This window comes from Salvia hispanica, chromosome 2, assembly GCF_023119035.1.
Source record: "Salvia hispanica cultivar TCC Black 2014 chromosome 2, UniMelb_Shisp_WGS_1.0, whole genome shotgun sequence".
NCBI classification, from domain to species: Eukaryota; Viridiplantae; Streptophyta; class Magnoliopsida; order Lamiales; family Lamiaceae; genus Salvia; species Salvia hispanica.
The window spans coordinates 20,584,627-20,602,565 of NC_062966.1; the positions used below are offsets into that span (position 1 = coordinate 20,584,627).

A 17,939-nucleotide genomic window follows, 5' to 3' on the forward strand; every position below is an offset into this window, starting at 1 on the left:
TCGGGATCAATATTGTTTATGTCAAGTGGTGTTGTAATTTGATTGTGTATCAATTTGTATCACCTAATAATCTTGCACTAGCGTATCGAACAATTTAAAACATGCAAGGTTTATCTATGAATCCTAATCATAAATATTATGGTTCTAATTAGATATCAAAATGACAATATTATTAATTAGGTAATGAAACAACTAATTAATATGATTATAGTGAATAAGTTTTGTATTAATAATATTAAGTACTGGTTCAATATGTCATAGGAGTATTATTATTTCACTCTTTCTCTCCACCTTGTCTATAATTATCTTTCAAAGTCCACTGACTTGAAACAAAGGCTGACCCAATAAAATGGGCTTAAACAAGAGAAAACTAACAAAATCTTGATCTCACATCTCAGATGGAACATCGGTTGCTGCGCAACTGAAAATTTTCTTTTATTAGAGGATCGACAATGATTTTCCATCTACCTTTGTGATGACTCGAATACCGAACCTATTAATTGGAGAAAAAGCGTCTAATCAACTGAGCTGCGCAAGTGAAATTTAAAAGACGTGTTTGTGTAAGAAAAAATAAGCTTTGAAAGCCAAACTGAATAACATTTTGTGGAATCAATAACCGAAGAGTAAAATAGTTATGAATATATAGCCAAAAAACTTATGTACATGCAAACTATGCATATTTTCACTCAAAAACTTGCATTTTCAGATGAGCTAGTATAATGTTTTCGACGTTGCAAAGATATCACATCCTTTCAACTAAGATCCATTGAATGCTTTCACGTAGCTGTCATTGGTGGGGAAAAAAAACAAGAAAACAAAAAGAAGTTGAAAAAATGCAACGCTAGTAAACACAGAATGAAAGTTGGTCTTCACTCTTCTGTCCATTTCAAAAGGGAATTCTGGATTTAAAATCGATGGCAGCTTATGCGGCTGTAGCCTCTCTCTTGAATAACATCGATCACATTATGAATCACCCTCGCTTTTCCACTTCTCTGGACCTAAATCAGATCCAATCCATTGAGGAAAAGGCTGCTTTATTGCTCGATTTCATCCAGGGTTATAGCCACGGAGGAGTGATTACTGGAGAAGCACAGGATCTGGAGAGGCAAATCGCATCTGCTGCTCATGCGGCTGATGATGTGATTGAATCTCACATCGTCGATCAAATTCACGGTGATGAAAGGAAAACAAGTTACTGTTTCTCGCTCAATATACTGAAACAAATTCGTGGTGGAATTGGATCCAGCCAATCAACTTCGACCTACTTGCTCGATCTGCAACAGATAATTGAAGACATGGATGCTGTGTTGAGAAATGCTTATGAGTTGAAAGGGAAAGAAGGATTGAGAGAGGAGCATCCCTCACGTTCAAATTCAACACCTGCTATGATTGGATTGGGAGAGGAGCAATTGAGAGGGACAATGGTGGGATTGGAAGACGATCTGATTCAGCTCATGGATGACCTCACCAATCAACAGTCCAGCCGCAACATCATCTCAATTGTTGGGACGGGAGGTTTGGGTAAGACTACTCTTGCTCAAAATCTTTATCAAAGTTTACTCATCAAGCAATACTTTGATATGCATGCTTGGATTACGGTATCACAACAATACAATCTTGAAGAAATGCTCTCACAACTTCTTTCTAGCCTAGGAAAATCCTCCAGTGCAGCATCTGTAGATGATTTGGGGGAGATGATTCATAAGACTCTGTCAGGTAGGAGATATTTGATTGTATTAGACGACGTATGGAGTGTCCAAGTTTGGGATGAATTGAAGCATTTCTTTCCTGATAATGGAAATGGAAGTCGTGTTGTTCTAACTACTAGGTTGTCGAACGTAGCTAGAAGCTGTCATTCCCGGTCTTGCTTAATGATGAAACCTCTAGATGAGCAAACAAGTTGGAAACTATTTTGTAAAGAGGCATTCAAACAAGAAAGTTGCCCTTATCCTGAACTTGAGGAAGTTGGAAAGGAGATTGCTAGATTGTGCAGAGGACTGCCCTTGGCCACTGTTGTTGTAGGGGGCCTTCTTCTCAACTCACCTAAGTCTAAAGTCTCTACAGTTCTGGGGGAGTGTTGCTAGAAATATCAAATCAAATCCTAATGCTAAAGAGAAAGAAGAAAGCTTAGATATATTATCTTTAAGCTATAATCACCTGCCTCCTCATTTAAAGCCATGTTTTCTTTACATGGGAGTTTTTAGGGAGGATTCAAATTCGTGTCTCCAAAATTATTGAGCTCTGGATTGCTGAGGGGTTTCTTAGACCAAAGGACGCCCAGGTTTTAGACAAGGTTGCAGAGAGTTATTTGAAGGAACTGATTGACAGAAACCTTGTTTCAGTTAGAAAGCATCGTCATAATGGAACGATAGGTTCTTGTGGCATTCATGATCTTGTGAGAGACTTATGTTTGAAACTAGGTGAGCAACAAGGTTTTTTCCATGTAAGTGAAACAGAAATACAAGAAAATGAGTTTCGCGTTTCCTTGCATCGCTACATATGTTCTGGTTGGGTTAATATACAACATAATGGACCATCGCAAGGATGCTCCATGTTGTCAAGGGCATTCATCGGCTTGAATCACCATAAGTTGTTGAGAGTATTGAATGCTGAAGGTTCTGTTTCAGAACACCTATATGAGAATGCTAATTTGCGCTACCTTGCTTACAGTCCCCTGTTTCATTATCAGTCAGTGTGGAAGCTTCCTAGTTCAATATCTCATATTTGGAATCTGCAAACTTTAATATTTCATAAGTCAAACCGTGTAATTGTTGCACTGACTGAAATTTGGAATATGCGACAACTTAGGCATGTCAAGTGTTTTCTGATGTATGTTCCTAACCCTCCTCGTCAAAGTAATGGTTTGGTAAGGATGGATAGCTTGCAGGCTCTTACAAAAGCAGTGAATATGAAGGTGTCTGAGAAAGTGTGCAAGGTAATCCCAAACATCAAGAAATTGCATCTATTGTACACTACACGATTGAAGGGATATGATGATAGTTTGATAGAGTGTCTGTGCAATCTTGATCGTTTGCGCAAACTTGAGTCCCTTAATTTGAGTATCCAAGTAGGAAGATGGCCAACTCGAAATCGAGAGTTTTATAAGGTAGTGAGATTTCCCATCTCGCTAAACAAGTTGTCGTTTCGAAGCTGTTTAAGGCCACAGTTGGATAAGATACTCAGATTCCCCATTTCATCAAACAAGTTGAGCTTGAAAGGCTGTCACCTTGGGTGGGAAGATGTGTGGATGATTGGTTCATTGCCCCAACTCCAAGTTCTCCATCTAGGAAGTAACTCTATTACAGGGGGAAGAAAGTGGAGTCCTGTTGAAGGCCAATTTCTGTGCCTCAAATTTAATCAAAGATTTTTTTTACACGTATTCTCCCGTTCAACCGGTAAGGATATAATATAATAAAATAATATTATAATTATAACCAATTTTAATAAGTGACCAAGGATTATTTTATTGTATTGTGAGGGGTGGACAAGGAGTGGAGTAGAGCAGGAAAAGTAGACGAGGAGATCCTTAGGAGATCCTTACTGCCGTTCAACAAGTACTAGTACAACAAAACAAACCGTAACCGCAGTAGTATCTCGATCCTCTGCAAGATTTGAAGGATTTGAGATGGCAGCGTATGCAGCTCTAGCCTCTCTGTTGAACGACATTGAACATATTACGACTCATCCTCTCATTTCCACTTCACTCGAAAAGTATCAAATCGAAATCGAGTCCCTATTGAAAACGGCCGATTCATTGCTTCATCTCATTCATGCCTATCATCATGGAGGAGGAGTGATTAGCAAAGAAGCAGAAGATCTGGAGAGGCAAATCGCATCCGCAGTTCATGCGGCTGAAGATTTGATCGAGTCGCACATCGTCGATCACATTCGTGCTGGATCCAATCAATTAAGTTTTACCTGCTCACTCAATCTGCAACAGGTAATTCAAGAGATGGATTCTATCTTGAAAAGGGCTGCAGAGGTAAAGGAGAAACATCCAATCAGAGAAAAGCAACCTACAAATTCAAGACCTCTTATGGAGAGGGGAGACTCTGCTATGTTAGGGTTTGATGATGAGGAGTCTCAGCTTTTTGGTGATGTCATCAATCAGCAATCCGCTGGCCGTGTCATCTCCATCGTTGGGATGGGTGGTGCTGGTAAGACTACACTTGCCCAAAATCTTTATCAGAATTCACACATCAACAAACACTTTGATTTTCTTGCTTGGGCAACTGCATCTCAGCAACACACTGCACAAGAAATTCTTTCACAGCTACTTTCTGGTAGGGGGGGAAATTCCTCTAGTGGAAATGTAGGTGATTCAGGAGAAGAGTTGCATAAGACTTTGTGGGGTAGAAGATATTTGCTTGTATTAGATGACATATGGAGTATCCAAGCTTGGGATGAAGTTAGGCGTTTCTTTCCCAATGATGAATCTGGAAGCCGTATTGTTATCACTACTAGGTTATTTAATGTGGCTAGAGACTGTTGTTCTAGTTCTTGCGTCACGATGAAACCTCTAGATGAGCGTAAAACTTGGAAATTGTTTTGTAGAAAGGCTTTCCAGCAAGAAAATTGCCCTTATCCTGAACTAGAGGAAGTAGGGAAGAAGATTGCTAGATTGTGCAGGGGACTACCCTTGTCCACTGTTGTCGTTGGAGGTTTCCTTTCCAAGTCACCTAGGTCCCTACAGTTCTGGGAGAATGTTGCTAGGAATATGGAATCAAATCCGAATGCAAAAGAGAAAGAAGAAAGCTTGGATGCATTATCTTTGAGCTATAATCACTTGCCCCCTCATCTAAAGCCATGTTTTCTTTACATGGGAGTTTTTAGGGAGTATTCTGAGATTCGCGTCTCTAAAATTATCAGACTCTGGATTGCTGAGGGATTTGTAAGACCAAACAATTCACAGACTTTAGAAGTGGTCGCCGAGGGGTACTTAGAGGAATTGATTGACAGAAATCTGATTTCAGTTAGGAAGCATCGTCATAATGGAAAAGTAGGATCTTGTGGCATCCATGATATGCTAAGAGACCTATGCTCGAAAGTAGCTAAGCAAGAAGAGTTTTTCCATGAGATAGATGGTCTAATACAAGGCACAGAGCGTCGCCTCATGTGTTATTCAAGGCGCCCAATACTACTACATGGAGAACACTCAGTTGTGCGCTCTATGTTGGCAGGGGGCAGCCTAGAGCAGCCGGTTAAACATAAATTGCTGAGAGTTTGGGATAGAGGTAGTCTTGAATCAGTTGCGGAATTATATGGGAACGTTAACTTGCGCTATCTTGCCTGCCACTACACGTATTATTCCATGCCGGTGCTTCCTAGTTCAATATCCCTTATATGGAATCTGCAAACATTAATCATTTCAGATACATTGGTTACTGCACCGACTGAAATTTGGAAGATGCAACAACTTAGGCATGTCAAGTGCCATAGGATTTATCTCCCTCCTCCGAGTGATGGTTTGCTCGTGATGGATGATTTACAAAGTCTTACAACAGCAGTGAATTTGAGGCTGTCTGAGCAAGTGTGTAAGATAATCCCCAACATCAAGAAACTGTATATTAATTATAGTAGTCTGTGGGAGGGATATGAGGATAGTTTGAATGAGTTATTGCTTAATCTTGACTGTTTGTATAAACTTGAATCCCTCCGTTTGTATTGGCCTATTCAGGATAAAGAGTTGAATAAGATGGTGAGATTCCCCATTTTGCTAAACAAGTTATCCTTGATTACAAGTAAAATTGGGTGGGAAGATCTGTCTATGATTGGTTCGTTGCCCCAACTCCAAGTTCTCCATCTAAGAGTCAAGTTTATCACATGGGGAAGAAAGTGGAGTCCTATTGAAGGCCAGTTTCCGTGCCTCAAGTTTTTAAAAATCCATTGTCGTGATCTACAGTACTGGGATGCAGACAAGTCCCATTTCCCTGTTTTGGAGAAGCTTATCCTTTCACAGTTGTGGTGCTTGGAAGAGATCCCGCTAGGCATCGGTGAAATACCAACGCTTAAACTCATTCATCTGAATCACTGCAGCAAGTCTGCTGCAGTTTCAGCAGTGAGAATTAAGGAAGACGAGGTCGAGAATCATGGGAACGATGCTCTTCGAGTTGAACTTAGAATGCCCCAATCAGATGTGGAGAGTTTCAAGGAAATGGTGGAAGCTGGGGCGCTTACAATCACTCATGTTCAGTTAGAGACATTCTGACGAAAATTGTACTTTTGTGAGATTGTAATGTGGGATATTTTTCATTGTGCTTGATTGCCTTTTCTAGTATTTGAAACATATATCTTCACTGGATATCGAAAATGGCAACTACTATATTGCTATTATCAATATTGTTCCAATTCATTGAATAACTCTTTTAAAGATACTAGCAGAGTTATACTTAGTATTGTGTATTGCACCTAAAAGGATTGCATTGAACTAACAAATTCAAATGTAAAAAATTGATAAATCCTATCACATGAACATTAGAGCAGAATCCAAATCGGCACCTCATATAATGATATTTCGGTCAAAAATGGCTTATTTCTCCATTTAGAAACGCCTCAAAAGACAGAAATACAGGCGACATGTCACAGCCAAATCATCCATAATGTAGAGAGGCAAAGGACCTAGGCACCTAGCAAAGAATCGAGGACAGAAGCTCGAATCAAGATGAAAACCCAACACTAAGTTGAAAGTTATAAGGCATTGACCATCCTCTTCATCTCAGCGGACCTCCTCGGATCCGGCTCGTCAATGGCCCTCTCAGTTAGGACATGCTTGATTCGGCACATCGACTTGCGTACCTGTTCAATCAAACTTGAGTAAGCACAAGAAACAGAACAGCAGAGGCAAAAAAATTAGGGATATTCATGGCAATCTGACTCTGTAAACAATTGAGTGAGAATAAAATTCAGATTAAACAGAGTAAAACAGGGGGACTGAAATAAAAAAAACAAAAAAAAAAAACATGAATATGGAAAACCAAGTGAATATACTTCAGAGAAACTTCAAATATTTGGATATGCATATTTCAATCTGCAACAATATATATGGTCTTGAAATTTTAACAGTCTAGACAGGATAAAAACAATATAGAAAGATCATTATATGAAACCTCAAACTACCTGCATTAAAACAGAAGTATGGAAGCCAAGCTAAGGAGATTCCGTCGGACTTCTTTAGTATACAAATCCAACCCTATGTGGAGAATTTGGGTAGGTATTTAAAAGGCAATGCTAATTTCTATGTGCCGTATTTATTTAAGCATTTCCTTACTGATCTATGTACGTAATTCATGTTCGTCGGGTTTTCCAGCAGGAAAGGTTACCCAGTGGTAATACTTTCCCGAATTCTCATAATATCAGCCATACTTCTCCAAGTGAATGATTTTAAGGTTTTATAAAAAACCATTAGAATTGCCGTAAAACCTGGCACTGCAGCCGAAAATTAGAAGGATAGCATGATGACAATTATGCAATGCAGGCAACTCATAATACATTAATCAATTTCATGAGGTTAGCAAATAAGCTTGACATCAGTCTTAGGTACAGAAAGGCTGCAATAACAGAGTAAACAGAAGTTTCTATTTTGCAAGCAAAGATCCTATGAGAACGGGCAGTAAAGCCATCATCCTAGCTTAGAGGAACCAGATGCAACTTCACACTAACAAAGAACATGAATGGATCGAATATAGTTGGGTGCGAATTAGTGGCATATAGATTTCAGAACTGAAGTTAGTGGAAATTTGCAGTGCATTATATAGATTCAGAAATACTAATATAGAGTATAAACTAATAGAGATTAGAGAACAGATAGAGCACCTTTGAAATACGCTCGGGACTGGGAAAGTTCAAGTTCTGAGCATTCAGCATCTGTCGCTGAGTCATCAGCATGTTCTTTTCTTTCAAAAGAACATACCAGAGCTTATTAAGATCATCCCAAGACTTGAGACGCAGTTCAGAAGCCTTCCAACTCCGACCTGAATAAAAAAATGATGGCAAATCACTTTAAACACACATTTATTTGTTCAAATAATGAATAGTGGATTTCTTAATAACCAAATGAACAAAAAGTAAACTTTCTGAAGAAAATCTACAGACAAAAAGGGAAGTATTGTGTCAAAACAGTATTCACTTTGAGCTGACTCCGTCAAAAATTACAAAATACATGAGAAGTAAGTGGATACGTGCAACTCTCTTACATTATATTCATAGGAACAAAGCTTTCACCTTTTTTTATCAAGCTATGGTCCAGGTCAGGCAAACCCTCAGAAATAGATCGACAACATGGACTAAAATCCTAAAAATACACCTAGAAATCTTCCATATATCTTATTGACCAAGTAGCGTAACAAAATCATCAGATTCTAATGTAACAACTACAAGTTCGAAATACCTTAGGCAGCATAAGGATATGGAAAAATAAACAATGCAGGAATATACAAAGAAAACGTATTATTTTTACCATAGACAACAGGCGTGTCATCATCTGGTTTTCTATCAGCCTCAAAGAATTCCTCGAGCGGGTTGCGTGCAGCAGTAGAAAATGCAGCAGCTGCGGCAACCGAGGCCTCGGATTTGGCTGCAGCACCAAATAGGGCCTTCCCAAAAACCCTAGTTAAGAACATTGTGGTTCACAAAAATCTAACAACTTTCTGCAAAAAGAAGAAATCAAAGAACCAATGAATAATACTAAAATCTATTAAGCACAAATCTGGACATTGATCTGACCAAATGATACTGGATTCAAGATCACGCTGTATAACACATAGGGATGTCAATATGGCCAGCCCAGTAGGTTTCGGGTCATCCCCAAATGCCTGAATGAAAATGCAAACAGATTCCATTTTCCCTTTTTTTTGTATTCTTGAAAAATTAAGATCTATTCAAGATGGTATCATTTTAAAATTCATGAAATGAAATTGGTCATTCTAGTTCAAGATGGTATCACTTAAAATTAATTTAATGAAATGATCCAGTAGAAAGCGGTCAATTTTCTCATTTCATTTTGTTAACAATTCAAATTGCCACGATGTTTCCTTGGATTAAGAGCTCTGTTCAGACTTGAGTGAATCAGTGTTACAAACTCAGCACAAGCAAGCATAAATTCATCAATTCTACTACATAAATTCTCATCCAACTGTACATACAATTTATGATTATATGCAGCTGATTACTACTACAAGTGAACACATTCTTTCAAATTACTAGTCGCCTCATTTCAAACAAAGTCTCAAACCAGAATATTCAGCAGCAAACGCACTAATCTAACCCTAGAAGAGATGTAAGCATTTATCAAGATTCAAACCTGCTAATTAAATCCTAGCATCATCTTAATTCTCAAAGCGAGACGGCGAGAGGCAGAGAAACTGACCTTGAGAGAGCTCAGGAGGAGACAGGAGAGTGCGAAATCGATGTAGTTAAAAAAAAAAACCCATGAAACTCAATTTGAACGGCCCATCATATTTTGGGCTAATAACAACTTATATTCGTCAACTAAAATAGGCCCAACATTCAGCGTTGAATAAATTTGTTAAACTAAAGCAAATCAAACCCTACACCCTTTATAGTGTGATTATAAATTAAATTTTTATTCAGCCAGGCCCATAATGAACTAATGGCTTCATGTAGTATTTGGTTTTATGACTATCGAGTTTTGTGTTGTCAGAAAATATTCTAAGTATTGGAGGCGAAGGATAATATACAAGGGTATGATTAACACCACCCGATATAACAAGCTCTTTGTTCATCAATATTAAGTGATTAAATTTAGTCATGTTTGGTTGTCAGAATTCTATCTGATAAAGTAATCTAATTCTTTAAATTTTAAATTCATGTGTTTGTTTCGGTTTTTAATCAAAGTGGGAAAATAATTAGAATCCTAGAACAAGGAAAGTTAGTACAACTTTCCAGGATTCTGAATTCTAACTTTTCTTACATATTCTTTTTCCAAGTTATAGGATTCTTACATATTTAATGCAATATAGTATAATTTTATTATTATTATTATTATATTAATTAATGTTGAAAAATGATTTAGATTATAAATCATACTTAATTTCAGTATAATAAATATTATTATTAAAATTATCACAATTATAACTATATTATTATAATATTTAAATATAATGTATTATCATAGTAATAATTAATAATTTATTAAAAATTAAAATATAATTACATAATATAAATCATACAATAATAAATAATAAGTATTATTTTATAAATTCATAATTAATCAATAAAATCGTACTGAAATTTAAAATTATAAAATTTAAAAATGATCTTTAAATATTTTGGTTATAATAATAATATACATTATTATAATTATTTATAATTATAATATAATACTCCATGTAACTAATAATACAATTATATTATTATATATTATGATGGATAATTCATATTTAAACTATCTATAGTAATAATAAATATAATAATATAATTATTATCATTTGTAATTAGTAACTTATTAAAAAAATTATATTATTATTCTTTTTTATAAATAAAAATAATAATAAGTATATTTTTAGTTAGTGTTTAAATCAAATATAAAATTTAAAATCTTGATATTTTTCAAACACAGGAAAGTAAAGTTATTAGGAATCACATTTCGTGGATTCATTTTCCTGGGAATCATTTTCCTTGCCAACTTTACTTTTCCATCAACCAAACATGTTAAAGTATTTTGCTACAATTTATAAAAGGGATATATTGACACCTAATATTATGGAACTTTCAAAAAGTTGGGTTTTTCCCACGAACTTTGATATTGACAAATAATATCATGAACTTTATCATGAGCTTGTTATTTCCCACCAATGAAAAAATTCCGGTAAATAATACCATTTTTTTCTTAATTTCTCGACAACAACTTGAGAGTTTCAAGATTTTCAATCTTTGAGAATAGTTTTTCTTGAAGCACACCCTCCAAATTTGATCTTCAATCTATTAATATAGCCGAAATTTTTTCATTGGTGGGAAATAACAAACTCGGAGTAAAGTTCGTGATATTAATTGTCAATTTCAAAGTTCGTTTTGAAAGTTACATGATATTTGGTGTCAATATCCCTCTATAGAAAAACTTGTGTCATGTGTATATTTGAACAAAAGAATAATCTTTTGAGAGTGTCGGTCAATTTTCAATGCGATTATTATATAGGAGTACTATTAATTCAGATTGGTGAGTTTTACGCAATGGAAAATCTATAAAGAAGTCGTCGTTAACTTCAAAAGAAAGAGACGACTCTAGTAGGGTGAAGGTTTTCTTGAATTTTAGGCAAAATCTGATATTTTTCGCAAACTTAAAACTTGGTCATTAAAATCATCAACTTCATAGTGGGGTTAAATAAAGATAAATAGGTGGTCATAAAAGATAGGAACACCAAATATTTGACGATATCCCTAGCTAGTTAGAAAGGTTTGGAATATAAATAACAAGAAAGTAAAGGCTTCATCAACTTGGAATTGAGGGTGGTCCCTTTTTGATTTAGAATCAAAAGATCAAAAGAAACCCCCCCATGTTATATCTATTTGTCACTTTTCTTTTTTCCTTATCATTCACACATTATATATCTTTTCTTATAAAACTATAACCCAAGTTCAACTAAATTAAAAAATAGATGTATTATTTGGTTCTCCAATTAGACTAGGTTGAATGATATGTTTCAAATAGAAACTTTTATGTGCCAATAATATACTCCTTATACTACTATCTCTTTTTGATGTTACTTAAAATAAAGAAATAATGCGAAAGTTTAAAAATATAGAGAGGAAGGTGTGTGATACTGTGAGATGGTGATGTTTGCATTTGATATTAATAGCAGCCATGTTAACATTGGAGAGAGATTATTAATGTATCAAAAAGTTTTCTCCATTTTGTTTGGTTATATTAGTACTTTTATGATAATTTCAGATTCATTTTATATGTATGGGGATTGATGGAGACGGTTTGCCGAGTTTATTTATATATTTCTCAATAAGAATTAATATTTTATCCTCCAATTTGTTGAATTTTTTTAATTTGCTTTCCATATGTAATTAAAACTAAGGGAGTGTTATGCATTATATCATTCGAACAAACATAGTAATCTTGTTTTATAATGCATCTTTCCAGGTGTGATTGTTATATTAGTATATTATATTTATCAATTTAGATTTATAGAGTCGTATTTGGCAATGACAGATCCAGGAAATAATCCGTGACATTAGGCATATTAAAGAAAGTTGTTGCTAGTGTCGGAAGGCAGTGTGGCGGCATCTGATAATAAGATATAGGATGAAGAACGAAAGTTAACATCAAACCTGAAATTTTGGGTCATCAAAGTTGTCACCCGATCAAGGGAGAAATAAATAGTAAGTATATACTGTCTTAGCATACTTTTGTTGATAGTGCATCTGGACTTAAACTTCTTTTCGCCGCATATATACTCGAAAATTCCCATTCCGAGTTCAAATTAGGGGTGGGTCGATACGATATATCGTATCGAAAATGTTGTATCGTGTATCGTATCGAAAATATCGATATGAAAGAATTTCATATCGTTATCGTATCGAAAGTTTCGATATAAAAAAATTTCATATCGATATATCGATAATTTTCAATATATATCGTATTTTCGATATAAAACGATATATCGTGATATAAGGAAATTCATATCGTTATCGTATCGAAAACTTACGATATCGTATTGTATCGAAAATTACGATATATCGAAAATTCGATAATTTTTTGATATTTTCCAATACGATATGAGCGATATATCATTTTTCCGATATTTTTTCCCGGCCCTAGTTCAAATACATTGCTAATCCATAGCGAAAGAAGTAAAATAGAATAATCGTCCAATAATTGTTCTTCAGTTTTTAATACCAAAATAAAAGAGAGAGAGCCCAAAAAGTTAAAATGAGAATGAGAAAAGTGACAAAATCTAGGTAGGCCCAGTTCACAATTAGATTTAAGTTGGTTTAATTACTTTCAAAGGTTTTTATAGTGGTGACAACTTTATATTAGCTATCCACCACTATAACATAAAGCAAACTATTGTCCAAGTAAATTTCAAGCTGCCATGATTGAAACATTATGCATTTTTTAGAAAAAAGGCAACTGCACAAATTATATAATGTTGCACGCATTAATGTGTGTAAAAATCTTGAATAATAAGTAATGAATTAATTAATTTGGTTATACCTTCATTATATGAAAGAGATATTTCATAATGAAATAATAATTTTTTTGCTTTCTATCTGAGTAGTTGAGTTGTTTGTCGGAGAAAGAAGTAATTATAGTATCTTTTTTTTTATGTTGATAAACTCAATTTAATTTAATCTCACTCACAACTTTAGGGTATCAAACAATTTCATCAAAACAATCATAATGATACTTTTCAGCCATTTTTTGTCGTGACTAATACTGAAGTACTTTTGTTTGGTAAATATAACTATAGGTAGTTGATACAAAATCAAATTTGTAATAAATTAAATTTATTTCGCTCCTAAATGAGGAACCTAACTCTTACAAGCTAGGTTTCCACTCTTTAGTTGTGAAAATGACACATGCTTGCCTGTAATTATTAAATATGCGTCAATTATCTCCTACCTTAAATTTCAATGATTTAATAATTCAGTTTTCTTTTTTAGTGATTGGCTTCCACAAAAGTATCGCTCACATGATTAGTTTATTAAATTAATGTGATATTAACAACAAACTATAAATTTAATGTATACAAAATAGTGTGTGTTATATGATTCATTTCTTACGTAAATAATAATAATACAATAATATAGTACTACTAATTAATAATAAAACTATAATGCATTTATGATTCAATTTCCCCCATGTTTTACGAGGTGGTCCTGCAACATTGATTTATTGGGTAAATCAAGTGGATGTAATTATTGTGTCTTTCATTAATTTGGTGACGAAAAGTACTGATTTCGACCTATTTAGTTTCGTCTTTAACGAATTACGATCAATATGCTTGTACATATATATTAACTCTGACGTTATTTTCTAATTATATGTAACCAATATTGTATTTGTCTGTATATAACATTTTACACTATCAACATGTCGGTGACATTAGAAATTGATGTTATCTTTGTCAGTCTTCACTATATTTACTTATTTAATTTCACTCTTTTACGTGCAGTTGAAGCGAAAAAAACAGTTTTAAATTTTTAGAATTTGTTATTCACGAGCATCACTCTTTTTTTATTTATTTTACAAATATAGTAAGATTAAATTATTAATAATTTAAGGTATTAAAATTAAATATTTTCAGACAGTCAAAACACCCTCTTCGCACCCATGAATGCATAATTGCACGAAAATTGTCTGGAACATACATTAATGAAAAAACTAAATTACTGGGAATTGATCATTGGTGAAATACGAAGAGAACAATAATAGTTACACAGAAGGAATGTTGGTTTGATGGGTCCAAGCAGAATAATCGCACGCAAACGGTAGATGTTAAATACGAACAAGGAAAAACTCGTCAAGAGTCAGGGTAGCATAATTGTTTATACATAATTATCAAATCATTGACAAATTATATTAATGCTTGCACTACTAGATTTGTTGATTGTCAGATTGTCATTACCAACTAATTAGTGTATTTGTTACATTTAGTTATTATTAGAGGCATCAGCAATCCACGCCTCCCGCCACATAATTATCTCTATTTTTTTTATGTGTGAAACCACAACTTTCATAGTTCACCACTCCTTCCCACACCATAAATATTAATTTTATACTATCAACTATTTTAGTCGTAAAATAAAAAACAATGATCAAATATATAACAGAAAATCCATCCATTCATTACAAAAATTAAAAATTACAAACCCTAATAATTGAAAAATTACAAATCCTAATATTTAAAATTTTACCCAAAAAATACTTCTTTCTTAGTTGGCGGGAATGACAACGATCATGTCATTTTGCATCTCACACTGCATCTCCGTCTTCGACAGCGTATCTTCCATCAGCAACTCTCTCAGATAGCTGACATGTATTGCGATACTCATGGAGCTCATAGAGTCCAACATCTTATCTAGCGAAGGATTGAGTGGCTGTGGCAGTATTGTGATTTCTAGGGTGCAAATTAGGACCACAAAACAATAAATCTCTAAAAAGTACTCCCTCCGTCCCAGAGAAGTTGGCACACTTTCCTTTTTAGTTTGTCCCACAAAAGATGTCACATTTCCCTTTTTGGAAAAAGTTCTCTCTCACATGAATATAAAAATTATATTTTCTCTCTCCATTTAATACACAAAACAAAACCTCCTAAAATCCCGTGCCATTTTCAAAGTATGCCAACTTCTCTGGGACGGAGGGAGTACTTCTGCAAGTATAAAGACGTGCAATATAGTATAAAAAGGTGTCGAATCCATAAGGAGGAGATTAATTGCTAAGGCTATTCAATCTAACTAAAAAACAAATAATTTGTTTGATTTTGGTTTTTTTATCAGAAGGCGAGTGAAAGACAAATCGAGAAAGCGAATGCAAGAGAACTACGATAAAGAAGGAAGACTACTCCTAGATTGTTCTAGGGCGCTTGTTCACATAAATCCTAATGTCTAGTTAATTTCCATTATGTATCGGGATCGTGTTGATTTTACGCTCTCACACAGCTGATCATTGATCGTGGAATTTTACACCTATGATAAGATGATCACGTCTCCTAGGCTCTATTCACCAACTTCTCGCTCCTACAAGACGGATAGTTAGCTTGAGGTTAGCTTCGAAAGTTCAACACCGAAGATCCACCCTAGACTATTCCCTGATTAGTTTAGCCCTAAGGTTTCTTATCTATGTCAGCTCCCTACTTCAAGTTAAAGAGACATTGAAGTTAGGGCCATTAGCGGATTAAGTTTGCTAGCAAAACCCAACATGGTATGAAATAAACACATAGACAAAAACACAAATACATAAATCAATCAAAACACAATCACATGTTCATATTTACAAGCTTCCATAACTAACTATGAGTAATCCCTAAAATCTAACCACTCATAATGGACAAAAATACAAGAAAACAAGTAAATGTTACCATATGGGCAAGATTAGGGAAGGATTAGCCTTAAACATCTTCTTCTTTCTCCTAAAAATGGACTTCAAGCCTCTTTCTCCCTTTAAAATTGTCTCTAGCCGTCAAAAGATCGTTTTGGAGTGGTGCCCTAGCTATTTAAATAGTTAAGGCTTGAAAAATAGGCACATACACATTTTGTCCGATCAGGCTTTTTTTGGCTCGTAAAACGCTCGACTCGCGCGTTTTTTCTGACTCGCGATACGCCCGAATTGCCAGTCGGGCGTTTATAGTTCAAAAATGCCCCGGTTGCATGTTTTTTTCACCACAATGCGCAGTCTTCGTAAACCAACCATATCTTCTTTTATCGAACTTCGATTGAAGCATGCGAGGTATCTACGTGAAGCTCTTTTGGAATACGGCGGACTTCTATAAGTGTTTGAAATTAATCTTGGCAGGCTTATTACTGTTCAGATTCATACATTTTTTCTTTGTCCTCTCTTTGTTATTAGAGCTCGTTTTTTTGCCCTACAATATATCAAAATGAGTCAATTTTTCATCTAAAATATGTGTTAAAATATGCAATAAAGAACTACAATGTAATTCACATCAGGTGGCGACAACATACTACACCCAGTTGTAGTAGCCTTCCCCTTCGCTTTTTTCTTTGCCGCTTTAGTCCCCATCAGACGGCTCTAAGTGCTGGGAGATGACATGTCAGGCTCCTCCTCGGCATGTTGAGGTCGATAAACGGAGCTCCATCGCTAGTTGTGTAGTTTCTGTTAGCGGAGAGAACAAATATAATTTTTATATTAATATGAAAAAAAATATTTTTCTAAAAATAAATTCATGACATCTTTAATTGAATAAATTAAAAAGGAAAGTAAGATATTTTTGTGAGATGGAAGGAGTACATGGTCAGTATAATTAAATGCAATATATACTATTCTTGATATATGTTGTCTCCGTCTCACTCAAGATGTCCACATTTTTAAATAGCACGATTTTATGAGGAGTTGTTGGGTAGACTAAATATAGAAAAAAATAGTTGAATATTTTAATGAGGATAGATGAGAAAAATATTTATTTCTAAATATAAAAAGTTAATATCTTAAGTGAGACATATTATAAAAAAAAAATTGATTATTTTGAGTAGGATGAAGGGAATACTTATCTAATAATTTAAATATATTAAAGATAAAAGCACAATAAATCACCTTTTTTAGGTGAACAGTGTATATAAAGTTCACAGTGTATGAACTGAAAAATAAAATTCTAACTTTTCAGATTAATTTCTAGGTTGATTTGACAACTTTGATTTCGACTTTTTTTACATGATCAGGAGTCATCGATTAAAACATGACATTTAAGAATAGATATTTCTTACTCTACATAGTGTAAACTTTATATGGGTGAAGATGACATACTAACAAGGTTAAGGGATGGAAATAGAATAAAACAATTACAGTTGAAGATTGCGATGAGCATGAAAAGGCCAATTCACCAAACCACAATCAATCGTTTATCTAATGACACAAAGCGCCCCCCACATATTAATAAATAGTACCAAACACATACTCCAATTATTATTTTTTATTTTTTGTAGTGCCACATGGCTTACACAAGGCACTAGAATTCATACAATTTTGTGGTGTCACGTTTTTGTTAGTCAATCTTAGCACATGTCACTTGATCAATCATATTAAATATAAATTGTCCTAATAAACAAATTAAAACTGAGGCAATTATATGGCTCCAACCATTTGAGTTAACGTTCGTATATATTAAATTAGGCAATCTTAGCGCATATCCAAATGCTAAATAAAAGTAAAACTCAAATTAAGTACTAGCAGTCTATTGGATTTTGTAATTGAGTGGTTAGATCAATGCTACACGTTATCTAATAATGTAGATTTA

General features: G+C 34.4%; 3 protein-coding genes across 4 annotated transcripts; 2 read left to right on the top strand and 1 right to left on the bottom strand.

Moving 5' to 3' along the window:
• The first annotated feature begins 914 nt into the window (after positions 1–914).
• Positions 915–3,294, top strand: LOC125206444 (putative late blight resistance protein homolog R1A-3). The gene is made up of 3 exons (XM_048105698.1): positions 915–2,076; positions 2,205–2,935; positions 3,184–3,294. The coding sequence occupies exons 1-3, from the start codon at positions 915–917 to the stop codon at positions 3,292–3,294; spliced, it is 2,004 nt and encodes a 667-aa protein (XP_047961655.1).
• A 329-nt stretch (positions 3,295–3,623) lies between these two features.
• Positions 3,624–6,301, top strand: LOC125205755 (putative late blight resistance protein homolog R1B-16). The gene is made up of 2 exons (XM_048104858.1): positions 3,624–5,530; positions 5,678–6,301. The coding sequence occupies exons 1-2, from the start codon at positions 3,626–3,628 to the stop codon at positions 6,206–6,208; spliced, it is 2,436 nt and encodes an 811-aa protein (XP_047960815.1). The 5' UTR covers positions 3,624–3,625; the 3' UTR covers positions 6,209–6,301.
• A 181-nt stretch (positions 6,302–6,482) lies between these two features.
• LOC125205756 (39S ribosomal protein L47, mitochondrial-like) lies at positions 6,483–9,439 on the bottom strand. Of its 2 annotated transcripts, none has more exons than XM_048104861.1 (4): positions 9,365–9,439; positions 8,456–8,645; positions 7,813–7,970; positions 6,483–6,795 (listed from the first exon to the last, which is right to left on the bottom strand). In XM_048104861.1, the coding sequence occupies exons 2-4, from the start codon at positions 8,616–8,618 to the stop codon at positions 6,688–6,690; spliced, it is 429 nt and encodes a 142-aa protein (XP_047960818.1). In that variant the 5' UTR covers positions 8,619–8,645; positions 9,365–9,439; the 3' UTR covers positions 6,483–6,687. The 2 variants fall into 2 exon arrangements, with proteins under 2 accessions (XP_047960818.1, XP_047960817.1); XM_048104860.1 differs by having other exon boundaries at positions 9,299–9,394.
• Positions 9,440–17,939: the final 8,500 nt, after the last annotated feature.

What these genes read in the sequence shown, in the direction of transcription:
- LOC125206444 (XM_048105698.1), top strand. Translation starts at nt 915, where the DNA reads ATGGCAGCTTATGCGGCTGTAGCCTCTCTCTTGAATAACATCGATCAC. An exon ending in CTCTACAGTTCTGGGGGAGT is followed by an intron (nt 2,077 to 2,204) that starts GTTGCTAGAAAT and finishes GGGAGTTTTTAG; the next exon opens with GGAGGATTCAAATTCGTGTC. An exon ending in TGTCTGAGAAAGTGTGCAAG is followed by an intron (nt 2,936 to 3,183) that starts GTAATCCCAAAC and finishes TAAGATACTCAG; the next exon opens with ATTCCCCATTTCATCAAACA.
- LOC125205755 (XM_048104858.1), top strand. Translation starts at nt 3,626, where the DNA reads ATGGCAGCGTATGCAGCTCTAGCCTCTCTGTTGAACGACATTGAACAT. An exon ending in ATTTGAGGCTGTCTGAGCAA is followed by an intron (nt 5,531 to 5,677) that starts GTGTGTAAGATA and finishes TGGCCTATTCAG; the next exon opens with GATAAAGAGTTGAATAAGAT.
- LOC125205756 (XM_048104861.1), bottom strand. Translation starts at nt 8,618, where the DNA reads ATGTTCTTAACTAGGGTTTTTGGGAAGGCCCTATTTGGTGCTGCAGCC. An exon ending in TGACACGCCTGTTGTCTATG is followed by an intron (nt 7,971 to 8,455) that starts GTAAAAATAATA and finishes TTTTTTATTCAG; the next exon opens with GTCGGAGTTGGAAGGCTTCT. An exon ending in GTCCCGAGCGTATTTCAAAG is followed by an intron (nt 6,796 to 7,812) that starts GTGCTCTATCTG and finishes TTGATTGAACAG; the next exon opens with GTACGCAAGTCGATGTGCCG.